General features: G+C 39.3%; 1 protein-coding gene across 10 annotated transcripts in view; it reads right to left on the bottom strand.

The window, feature by feature from the left end:
- Positions 1–12,242, bottom strand: part of LOC121892291 (neural cell adhesion molecule 2-like) — a 434,533-nt gene that overhangs the window by 86,959 nt on the left and 335,332 nt on the right. For all 10 annotated transcript variants that reach the window (XM_042405249.1, XM_042405239.1, XM_042405247.1 and 7 more), the window contains one exon: positions 11,067–11,141. In XM_042405249.1, the coding sequence (XP_042261183.1) occupies positions 11,067–11,141 (75 nt within the window). The remainder of the gene's footprint in view (positions 1–11,066; positions 11,142–12,242) is intronic.

Below are 12,242 nucleotides of genomic sequence, written 5' to 3'. Positions count from 1 at the left end.
GCACCATCTGCAAGCAGCAGGTGCCCTTTGCCTGTAAATTCTGCTGATAAAAGTGTCAGTGTGGAGGGCCATTACTTGGCCTATCAATCAGCCAAAGCCTCCAACACTAGAGGAGATGGACCGAGACAGGTCGCTGGATTTAATTAAGGAAACAAAAGAAACTGGAGTATCAAACTGAAGCAATACGAGTTTGTGACACAAGTGTCTTGTTTAGGAAAATGGCAACCCCAGAGCGAGCGAGCAGAAAGCAGGCAGTTTGAAGCTCTCTTTTCACTCTGCAACTATCAGCAAGATGCCCTTGAGCAAAGCTTTTAACCTCCAGCTGCTCAGCAGCCAGCAGCACATGGTAGTGTCGGTTCATGTCAACAGCTCCCAGGTATAATAGACCATTTTTACAGCAGACACTTTGCCTCGTCAAAGCAGGAAATGCACAAATGAAATTAATACCATTGAAATGGCTTACTGGGACAATTAATGCAATACAGCCATTGCTAATGTTATTATTTACATCTGTGCTTTTCCTGCTTTGACAAGACAAAACGTCTACTGTGAAAATGATCCATTGTGAGGAGACGGCTTGGTGTGGGCTCGGCAAGATTTAGCTGAAAAACGTCATGTCTGTTCAGAATGTACAGTTTTAATGTAAAATTTATGTTAATAGCATATAACATCAATATAATGATCTCTCAGTTTGATAGTGTACTGTCATCTAAAGGCAAATGATGACAAATTAGCTGATTTGTCTCCTGTCTCACTTTGCATCATAGAAAACCATGCAGACCGCAACTCACAACCCAGCACGCTAACACTGATCATCATCACTGTGTTTCCAGCAACCATCAGCATCATATCCTTGGCATGTGTTTCTGCTGCTCGTTAGTTTCGAGGCCAACAAATCTGATGAGGCAATCAAGCACGAGCATTGCTGAAAATCATATTACAGTACAAGTGATTCCCCCCCCCCCACTCCTCACTCTGCCTTCCTTCACACGTGGCTTCCCTCTGGAGCGTCCTGGTTCATGTGGGTACTTGTGGGGAACAGATAAGCGTCTCTTTATACCTGTTAGCGTTACAACGTTATCACCTCTTACCATTTTACAGTCTGTTGACAACAGAGACAGCTAAACATGTTAAAGTTGATGCAGCTAGCATGGTGACAGGCCATTTGCTTCACAGATGATTGGAGAAGACAGGAGTGTGTAGCATGCCGCCCTGTTTTTCACGCTCAGCTCTGCCCCCCCTCTGCGTATTTACAACTGTAGCTGATGGAAATTTCTGTCAGGCCACTCTAAAAACCTACATAAGCTCTGGCATTATTACTGATTCTTGCACAATGAATAACGCCTCTGACGGTAGATCAGTTTTCTAGGTGCTGGAGACACGTCTACACTGCAACACACTGATTGGTAGTCTGCTTATGTTAACCATGTTAACCATACGCATGGAAATAAGACTTTAAACAAGGCCAGGACAAGCTTCAAAGCTTTGTATCTGGAAGGTGTCTCAGACAAAGTTTATGATCCTCCTAAGCAGTGAGGGAGCAATATAAAGCAACTGAAATATTGAAACAATCTCAGCCTCCTGCACAAGGCAGATTATTGACTAGACGTGCCCCTTGGCGCCAAAATTAGCCGAGTGGAAGCCGAAACACCCCCGGGTCCCCACGGTAGCTGGCACTGGAGCCATGGTAGTAATTGATTTAGGTCTCCAGGGAAGTTGATAACAGGGGAGAAACAAGAGCTGAGCAGAAAAGGAAGGAAGAGAGCATCTAGCTGGTCAGCATGATGTCAAAATTACCACTCATATCTTTCTGTCTCTGTCTACTCTGTAATGTCTGGCCAATGGGTAAACAACTGGGACGAGTGATGTCACATGGATCAGCCATACTCTCGTTAGACATCTGAAGAAACGCTCTTGGATCTTGTTTCATTATTGAGGCAGCTTTTGAAGCCGCTTCTGTTTTGTTTCAGCAGCCAACGGGTGTTCTGGCTCGCTGCCACTGCAGTCATAAGGGAGGTTAAACACACACCTAAATACTACTTTATCCACCTCCATGTTTGTCACGCCATGAGCCCAGGTTCATTTCACCTGACTGGAGACACATTTTACATCAGATAAAGAAAGTGTGTTTCCCAACATGTGCTCAAGCTGACCATTTTAAACTGAATGTAAAGATTGGTACATGAAGAACTTTTTTTAAAAACATTTTTTAAAATAATTTGCTTGTTTTCCATGATGTGTCACATTTTCTTGGAAGTTTTTGCTGACATTGTTGTCTTGATGAGTTCAATGAATATGAACTGTAGAATATAAGATCATGAAAATCATGAAGCAACAGTTATGACTTTGGATTTCTATAAACTGCATGTTGTTCATTCAATAATATACAAACAGGTGACAAAATAAAGGGAAAACCTGAATGAGTGTAGAGATATAACATATATATATATATATATATCCTTCCATATAGGCCACATCTAAATCTATAACTTAACACCTTTGGGAGATATTGGAGCAATGTATTAGTGCTCTCCACCACCACCATCAAAACACCAAATTAAGGACTATAGTTTAGACACTTGGCCAATCAATGACTAAGATCACTGTTTGGGAGGCTTGGGGTGGTCCAAGACCTATGAACTTTTGTTTTGGTTTTTCCATTAATGTTTGACCAATCTATATATTTCTATTTGAGGTTATGGCCACTTGCTACACAACTGCAGCACAAAACAAAGTTACATTAACTACATATTTGGTCAAGGTCAGAATCTGACTTTCTGATGCCTATTTTCATATTAAAATATACCGGAGCATAGGAATGTATAATTTCTGTGAAAACAAAAATTTGCACTACAAAATATAAAATGGAGCCAGATGGAGTGGGTGAGATAACCAAGGCTAGCCTTAGCAAAAGCTCAAAACTAAATGCACTCATTGATGTCATCTGTCGCTGAAAAAAATACATTTTTATGAACTGACATCTTGGTAACTTGTTATTCCACAGACCTGAATGAGGCCGCATCTAAATCCAATCATGATGGACAACAAAATCTGAGCTAAACTCCTGCTAAAGGTAACTATCTTAGCACCATAACTGCAATCTCGGCTATGCCATTTGATGCAGTTAAGCTACCATTATATCACATATGTATTAATAGGAAGCATAAAAGGGTGTAAAGTGAAGGCATTATATATGCTCTGTAATACAGCCAAGGTGAAAACTTTAAACCCTTTGATTTCTTAACTTCACTGCTTCTGTTAGTCTGCCTTTGTAAGGCAGTAAAGAAGGAACATAGTTTTACCTTTATGCACAAAACCAGATTAAGTGCACTCATGTAATACAGCTAAATAGTACAACTTCTACTGCAGCTTTGCACAATGATAATTTTCTTATTTGACTTCACACCATAGTGATGTTGTTGACACACATATTGTTGCAGAAACTGTTCGTACCTCTCATTGAATGCATTCATCATAGAAACATCCCTGACCTTTCCCCTCGACTATGATGGAAACAGACCAGGAACAAATGCACCCAAGGTACAAGGTGACACGAGCACAAATAGAGTTTTTCTCTCCTTCTAGTAGACTGCTTAGAGTCAAACATTTTCTAAAGATAATCTCCACATCCGTCCCCTCCCTCTCGCTTTGCAGCTCAGTTCACCTGTTCTTTCTCTCTGCTTCTCATTTGCTGTTTTCCTCTCCTCTTCCTTATTCTTCTTATTCTTATGCTGTAGCGAGAGGTGATGAATAAAAGTTAATTCAGCTGAATGGACGCCTCTCACATTTTCTTCTAAAAGCAAGAATCTATGAATAGATGGCACATCTCTCACTCTGAGAATGAAAGATAAAAGAGGTTTTGAAAAAAGGGGCTTGGAACATTTAGAGGTTATTCGACTAGCATGTACAATTTCATGTTTGTACACTTAGAAAATGTCCAACTACACTAAATGCACTGGTTTCTGTGTTCAGCATTCATCAATTGTTTGTGAGTTTGCCCAGTTGTCATGGAATTAATGAATTAATTAAATTTTATTATTTTGTCGTGCATACAATTGTATGGGCTTACCAGACACCATAAATTCAAACAAGCCAGGACCAGAGTACAGCGTATACACTGTCAAACAACAGAAAAATAAATAAAGAAACAACTAAAGCATATTTCACCTTCAGATCTTCTGACAATCAGTGAGTAGGGCAGAACTCCTAAATCACTGATAGAAGCTTACTATGTATTACTGAAAAATCAAAATGAATACTTCACAAACAATCTATCTTGCCTTCTTTTCTAGGCTTTTGAGATTAAGTTAACAACATCAAAATTAAACAGCTATTCCAGTTTTTGCTCATCTGAACACCAGAATATTTCAGGGTTTTTGTCGAGCGATTTCACACTACAGTAACTCTCTTAAGTCATCACAATTTGTACAGTACAACAGAAAATGGGTCTCATTTTCCACTTCACCCAAATCACAGAGCTCACAGTCTGTTTTGCTCTGGAATATTTTTGAATCGACCAACCTCAATGGCCAGATGAAGAATACCAGCTCTCAACTGTGCAACCCTAAGATCTTTGGCTTCTAGATAAATGAGATTCTGTTTGATATGCACAATGTCCTTAATTTTAGCTTTGACAGAACATTTTCAAACCATTTTTCTTCAAATTTCAGTGAAACCTTACTTTTGATGGGGTTAACATTACAGCACACATTATTCCTGTAGATATGCAGCACATCCACGTCCTCAAAATTGAGTAAAGCTCTTTTACCCATGGAGAACTGTGTGATTTGCTCCACATAAAAACTTTCTTATTTATTCTGTCCTCTGCCATTTTGATTAGATGGTTCCACAGTTGGATTATTTTACATTATCCTTGTACAGACCCTGGTACCCATCCCATGTCTCCCTGAACTGCTGGAATCTGAATCTATGAACCCCCAGAAAACTTTGCATAACTCTATTCTGTATGGTGTCTATAGTTTTATATTCTTTTAAGCCCCTCTCACTTCTGCAGCATAGTTCAGTTTGAGGGAGACACATGCATCGTAAAGTTGTAGAATAGCCAAGATCATTACATACTTTCAGTTTGTTAATAACTGATCCCAAAGCTCTCCCAGCAGAATCAACAAGGGACCTAATTCCAACCGTAAGTCATAAAGTCATCAATAAAAAAAACATTTATATGAACTAACATATTCTAAAACGACTGAGCCAAAACTAATTCTTTGTGTACTTCTTTCCAAACCTTTCTTTCTGAAGTGCCTTATTTGTGTTTAGCTCTGATTTATTGCTAATCTCCACTTATAACACCACAAACTAACCACATTCAACATTTTCTGTAGGTCAGATTCAGACTCAGCCAGTAAAGCCAGTAAAATTATATCATCCACGTATAATAAAACCCCCAATTTGATGTCATCCGAGTATAAACTTAAATTAGCCTCTTTAATCTGTAAAGCTCAGTCATTCACAAATAATGCAAAAAGAGTTGGAGAAAGTATATCACCTTGTTTTACTCCAAAAGGTGTATCAAACCAGTCAGTAAACATATCATTGATCTCAACACAGGCACCCATACAAGGTTTGGATTACTTTATAGAATCTACCATCCACCCCACTTCCATAAATTTAAAGGCAAGCAAATCTCTGTTAATCCAGTCAAACACCTTTTGAAAGTCAATACAACATGTGAAAGTGGGTTTGCCTTCTGCAATTCTACTTCTAATTATGGTTGATACTGAATGTATATGATCGATACAGGCTTGTTTCTATCTAAATCCATTCTGCTCATCAACAAGATCCTGTCCCATCTCTAAATACTGTGTGAGCCTGTTGTTCAGTATATTAGCACACACTTTGTCAACTGCATTAAGGAGGCTGCTGACACTATGATTGAGGGATATTCTGGGGTCATTCTTTTATGACTTAGAATAGGAATAGGATTAATAATGAACTTGTACCAAACTGACGGGATTATACCATGTTCAAAGCATGTCTTGAAGAGATAAAAGAGGATCTCGACGAGATGTGGAGATTTGGGATAAGTTCTATTCCAGATGCCTTATTCAATTTTGCTTTGTCGACAGCCTTTTAACTTCTTCTATAGTGATGTTCAGGAATGTATTTGGGCTATATCCTGGTATATTCATAGCCATCTCCAACTCGCATTTTATAGCACAAATAGCATTTAAGAACATGTCATCAAACCCAGGTGGAATATGATTTCCTGAAAATAAATTTGCAAAGTCTTTCTCCCATTTTCCAAGCACTACCACTTTTTTGTTCTCATTGTCACCATTATCTAGTATAATTTCCATTGGGATTTTCTTTAATTTATTAGAACCCAATTTATTTATTTATTTCCAAATAAATATCACTCCTGTTGTGGATTGTTACTTTGTTATTGATCCAGCTGTAATGCTTTTCCTCTTCTGAACTGCTATTTGTAGATCTGTATGTGTACTTCTATCAAAAATAAACTGAGTTTGCCTGTATTGTTCCCTAAGTTGCGTTCTGGTCAGTGGGTCCTGACATTTTAGAAATTCCCTCTCTGCCTTTTATCACTCTGAAGTTTTGAGTTCTGCATTCAGTATGGCTTAGTCTTACACATTTTCTGATATGACCCTTTCTGACTTGAAAAATCTGATTTTGTCAATAGGTACATATATATTTCCCTGCACTTTATATCACAAAATAATCCATACCAATTATCAATATTCATTTGTGTTTTCTTGCGGTAACCTGCATCTCACACCTATAAGGTCAATACAAGCAGGGTTATTGTTCAAAAGCTCAGATGAGGTGATCACTTTAAAGTCAATATAAATGTCCATACAATCATGGGAGGTTATTATAAAGTCCACAACAGTGTTTCCTCTTGATGATATAGATGTAAAATTGTCATTAGCAAGATTTATTTTGCCATTTAGGACACAGCATTTGCTGAGAAATTCAAGGAGTGATTCCCATGACTGTTTATTCTTAGGTCTATGGCCACTCGAGGCAAAACATTATCAATATCCCCTATACAATCATCTTTTTTCAAGATGCAACTATTAAAGTTTCCACATAAATAAATGATGTCAGCATCAAAGGAATAAACCTGAGCCAGCAAATGACTAAAAAAATAACTGAGTTTCTCCTCTTGTAGATCCCTCTGGTGGTAAACAGCAGGAAGAAATAACTTGACTATACTGCAGCTCCCAGATGTGTTTCATTTCATTTCTTAATTCAACAGTAAGATTCTGAGTTTAGAGTTCAAACTAGTCCAGCCATTAATGTTCCAGTGTGCCAGGGAGAAACAACAAGGATACACTGTGTTTACAGGCTGGGCAGATCCTCCTCAGCCTCTCCCACCTGCAGCATCTTGGCCGCTCCCCAAGATACAGAAGTCCTTTCTGGCCAGTATCTCCTGAAGAAGCATTTTAACATTGAACCCAAGGATCCGATCAGTATGGGACTTGGCTGATCTCAAATAAACCTTTTTGAACTGGTTGTTACTCTTCAGCTTTTGTTTACAGCTAAGCACTGCCACCTTATCCTCACTACTCCCAGGCCGGGTCCTCTTCCTCGCCAGACCAATGTCCAGTAGCTCTCTAATTTTTTCATTCAGGTCTTCCACATCATTGTAAGGCAGGGCCATCTCAACGATTGATATGTCGGGACCAAATTTATTAGAATGTCTGGGGCTGGTTGTCCATATTTTTCATCAAGCGAATCCAGCTGTGATTTTAAGATACTGATTTCCAGATCAATACTTTCCCTTATTTCTTTAAGTAACTTCTTGAGCTTAGCTCCCATAGTTTTTTCGAGGGACCCATGCATGCTGTACGCTTAGCTGTTGAACTGTCTTTCAGTGCTATCCATCTTTGTTTGCAGTAGTTTCATCTCCTTCAGCTACATGTTTGTTTCTTTGTCTTCATCCTTGTCCAGCGCTCGGTGGAGCATGTGAATTGATTTTTCTGCCATGGTAGCTATTTATCAAATAGCTTTGTTGTTTGTTCGGTAAATTTAGTTTTATAAATGTTTATCTACCAGAATTCTGTCTGTAACTTGCCTTCTTTGTTGTGGTTGTATCAGTTTTGACTACCTTAAGTCACAGATACAAGCATACAGCTGGTGCTGGCATCCTCTATATGTTGTTCTATATGTTGTCGTTATTGTAAATGTTCAATTTTCCATTTTTACTGAGCACTTTATGGACTTCTGGTCCACATTGGTTTAAGAGCAGAGGTGTACATAGTTCATTCTTGACCTTGGAAACATCAGCTGTCATAAACTCACCTTAAGGTGTTATGGACAAGCAGTCTTTTAAGTGCCACATAAAAATAATAATAATAAAATCATGTGATATGATCAAAAGCTGCGGAAGAGCTACTCAATGGACCTTAGGGCAAGATTTTTTTGTCAACAATAACAATATTTTTGTCATTTCTGTTCATTTTAAAGCCCCTGGAAACTTTGAAATCCATATATCACCTCCTTTGCAGAACTGCAATTGTGTACCATCAAGTGCACTTAGAGTTTGGAGAAATTTTAACAAAATTCTGTTACATCCTGTCAGAATCAAGTATAAAAAATGTAAATCCCAATCTACTCTTTACTATGAGAGATGTACTCGAACATGAGCACATAATTTTCTGTGTGGGGGGGGGCTGAGTGGGGGGGAAAGTGATGTCACATACTTCTGAGCACCAGTCAAATCAATGTCCCTCAAATCTGATCAAACCACATCCACAGAGTGCTGATGAAGGAGATTATTTTTAACTGCTGAACTCAATAATATTGAAAGATTTTCCAGTTGTTTACTTTGGCTGTTGCATATTACATCATGAATATTTAAGCTTACAGATAAATACTTTGAGATTTCAAAACAAGGGGTTTTGAAGGCTTTAAAGGAAAGCGAAAAAGCATTTTTAGAGGAGACAAAAAAAAAAGATGCAACCAGGATTTTCTTTCCTCCAAGCCAGCTGGACAATCTACATTTGACCTCATATTGACCTTAAACATTTTGTTTGGACAATTCAAGAAATAAAAGTTGTGTTATCTTGGGAAAAAATAAGGTGTTCTATCTTTTTATCCTGCTGTCAATTATTCCAGACAAACTTCTGAAACAAGACAGATTTGTATTGAACAAGTGAATTGATTTCACCCTGGTTCCTTTCTTTCATCAACAACACAATCACCTCTCTGTTCTGCTGCTCCTCACAAACAGCTCAAACCCATGAATCAACATACAATACAAGTGCCTTCTGTTCCTTTTCTGTGCATTAATCCATATTTATGTGGGCCTGATTCATACAATGGGAAAAGTCACTTTAAAAGACTCCTTCTTTAAACGGGACCTATTATGCTCATTTCCAGCTCTATATTTTTATTTCTGGACTCAGAGTAGCTTTGCATGATTCACAGTTCAAAAAATTCCTTATTTATCTTAAACCTTATGCAGTCCTTCAGTTCAGCCTCCGTCTGAAACTGGCAGTCTTAGCTCCTGTCTCTTAAAGGCCCCCCTCCTGATAAGTCCACTCTATTCTGATTGGCCAGCTTTACGGAAGCCGCTGAGGGGGGCAGCCGTATCAGAGTCAAGTTAAGTTGCTGCTGATGCAAACCCAAACATTTCCTGCTTTACTGCTTCATATTAAAAGCTTTTAAAAGACTAAATAACGGGAGACTTTTATTGTGAAGAATTTACAGGAAGTGAAACATGTTCCACTGAATTAGCACAGCTTTGTTAGAGGCGCAAGAACCAGTTTAAATAACAAGATATGGAGATATTTGGAGCTCTTTGTTCAGCGGATCAGTTAGAAATAATGCAGGGGGGAATAGCACAAGCACAAACAGCCACAGTGATGATGATGTTTGATGAAGAGCTGCAGACGACCAGCGCACCTCCAACAGGTAAACTACTTATTTTACTTTGCCCTGCTGTGTAATGGAGTCATGGCTCAGCATGACTACCCCCAAAACAATGGAAAAATGCCATAATGTTAGCAGAGCAGAGCAGTGAACTGGCACACTGTGCATGAAGCAGATGACCATATAAAGAAATCTGTCATGAGCCAACCTCAGCTCGGGGTGAAAGTAGAAAAAAACTTTGGAAACTGAGCGTTTAAAGCAGTCAGAAGCTGATGATTTTTGCCCACAGAGATTACTTCTACATACGTTTACCTCATTATTTGACACATTGGCCACTTTTAACATGAACATCCGACATTGTAAAATTGGACATATGACTGAAAATAAGGAAAAGCATAATAGGTTCAGTTTAAGTATTTGTTTGCAGGCCAGGCTTTTCTGCCCTGCTTTTCATCCCACTCCAGTTGGCAGGACTGCATGTGAATATGGTAAAAATCAGGCCCATCATAACTAACTGTGGAGTAAAAGGGCAAACAAAAGCATCGAATGACCCAACACTTCCTCCCACGCATTTTGACGGAGGATGGTGACTACTTATCTCACACCTCCAACACTCTTTTGCCTCAAAGCCTTTTCCATTCTTCTCTGCTGTCATTTGAGCTTTTTCTCACTGAAAGCATTTACTATTTCCTTTCAATACCTGACCGTTTTATTTCACCCACCTCTACTTTTCTACACCCCATTCTGTCCTCCTCACGTTAGACCTCCACGTCCCCCTGACGCTCCTCCCAGTGCGTCTCTGCTCTCTTGGCTGTTAGCTCCACGCTGAGTGGGTTGGCAGGAGAGAAGAGGCAGCCAGCAGGAGGCGGGCCAGACCTGCCAGAGTGTGTTGCCACCCTACCGAGCCACTGGCACCGGTATCAGGTTCTCTGCAATGGCTGAGTGTTGATGCACCATTCAGAGGGGACAATGAGGAGGAGGAACGAGAGGGGTGGGGGGCATCCCTTGTGTGGATCCAGTCACCGTTGGGTCAAAGAGTCACTCACCATATGGATAGCATGGATCGTGTTGTGTTCACTGTCATACAAACAACAGACTTCACAAGAGCTGATGTAAGACCCCCCGGTGTATCTTTGACCTGCCTCCAAACACACACATACACACATACACATAAAAACACATACAGTAGTAGTAGTAAGGGGAATTTCTACCTGTGCAGATGAAGAACTTGGACTCTCCCACACTTAACTCCACTTTGTTCAAGGATATGGACACCTGCAGAGCCGCTGTAATGAAGAAAGAAACATAGAAAGAGAAACCACACACAAAAAGAAGAAATGGATTAGTCATTACGGTCGGAAGAATACAAAACAAAAAAAGGATTTTCATCATTTGCTGACTGCATAGACATAATACTACAAAATTACTATCAAAAAGCGTCTGCTTCTTCAGCATTGTGGCACATTTCTGTCTTTGTACCAGATTTTTTATTTTATCTGAGGACCAATTACTATTGTATGTGACTATTTGCTGCATTTATATGCAAAACGGTGAAAGGCTTACATGAAAATATCCCTCTATATATAAATCAGACAGTTCTTAGAAATAACACACAGAACAGCTATTGCTAGTATACGACACATTGTCCCTGCTGAATAGAGCAATTTATTTATTTTTTTTATCCAAACTTTAACTGCTTTCAAAGTTACTATTCAACAACAGAACTATTTCTCTCTACAAAGCTCAGAGACAGATGGCTTGATAGCTTCTATTAGGCATATAGCTGTTTGTGACAAGCTTGTCAGCCGGTTTCACAATGAATGGGATCCTTTCAGCTCCAGATAATGCTATTTGCAGCTATCACTCTCCACGATGCTATATGCATTGAACACTAGTGGGATGAGAATTTAAGAAGCTAAGCAATAGCAGAGATCAGTAAATTACTCAACAGTGCTGGTATTTTCCTCTGGTGAAAACTTGTCATGCAAGACTCTTTACATCCAAAGTAACAAATCAAGAGCCTACCACCTTCTGATATATAAAAAAGCTGACTGGAATTGTCTGTTGTAGCAACTGTACTACTGTAAAACTACACAATTGGGGCTCCAGTGGAAGTTTTGTAAGGCTGAATGGAAAGGTAGTGAGTGTGTGTGGCCTGATCTTGGCTGACACTAATTTGTCAAATGAGAGAATGAAAGAAGAATGCAAGGGAGGAGTTGTAGCCAGGAAGACAATTAGACACAGAAAAGGGAGTGTTTGAATGGCGACACAGCGAGCTGAGAATGTGTCTGGATGTCTAATGTGATGAGTAATGATTGGCAACTCAGCGGGGAGAGGATCATTTTTAGGCCAGAGCTTCTCGATGCAGCAGTAGTCTTGCTTCATCC

The sequence above is a fragment of the Thunnus maccoyii genome, chromosome 24 (genome assembly GCF_910596095.1).
Source record: "Thunnus maccoyii chromosome 24, fThuMac1.1, whole genome shotgun sequence".
Taxonomy (NCBI): Eukaryota; Metazoa; Chordata; class Actinopteri; order Scombriformes; family Scombridae; genus Thunnus; species Thunnus maccoyii.
Note: the sequence above shows the minus strand (reverse complement) of the source record. Positions and strands in the feature narration are given on the sequence as shown.